Source organism: Penaeus monodon, chromosome 15 (genome assembly GCF_015228065.2).
Source record: "Penaeus monodon isolate SGIC_2016 chromosome 15, NSTDA_Pmon_1, whole genome shotgun sequence".
Classification (NCBI taxonomy): Eukaryota; Metazoa; Arthropoda; class Malacostraca; order Decapoda; family Penaeidae; genus Penaeus; species Penaeus monodon.
Window position 1 is genome coordinate 32,169,992 of NC_051400.1, and position 336 is coordinate 32,170,327.

At 51.5% G+C, this 336-nt stretch overlaps 1 protein-coding gene across 1 annotated transcript in view; it reads left to right on the forward strand.

The window, feature by feature from the left end:
- The window catches only part of LOC119582333, a 3,083-nt gene extending 2,753 nt beyond the window's left edge, over nt 1-330 (forward strand). Inside the window, exon 4 of the mRNA XM_037930547.1 lies at nt 45-330. Within this exon, the coding sequence (XP_037786475.1) occupies nt 45-277 (233 nt within the window). The 3' untranslated portion in view covers nt 278-330. The remainder of the gene's footprint in view (nt 1-44) is intronic.
- Nucleotides 331-336: the final 6 nt, after the last annotated feature.

Sequence of the window (336 nt, forward strand, 5' to 3'; positions counted from 1 at the left end):
AGAACCTCACAAATGAATCACAAGCCCCCCCCCCATTCCGCCAGCCATCTGGACGCTCCCAGAGGCACCCAACGGCACCGTGATCACAGTGCCAGATCCCCCCAACTGGCCCAACACAACCTTCGGCTGCTTCTGCCAAGACGGTCTCTGGAGTGCCACAGAGGTCACTGAAACCACCGTGATGGCAACGCTGGACGGCTGGGTACTACAAGATCCGGATTTCTTTTGCATAAATGGTAAGCACTTGTTTAGACTCTCAAAATGGGCGTGCAGGTGAACATTTTGGCATAAGTATGCCATTGTTCGTTGTGAAATAAAGTAGTGTTATATTGCAAG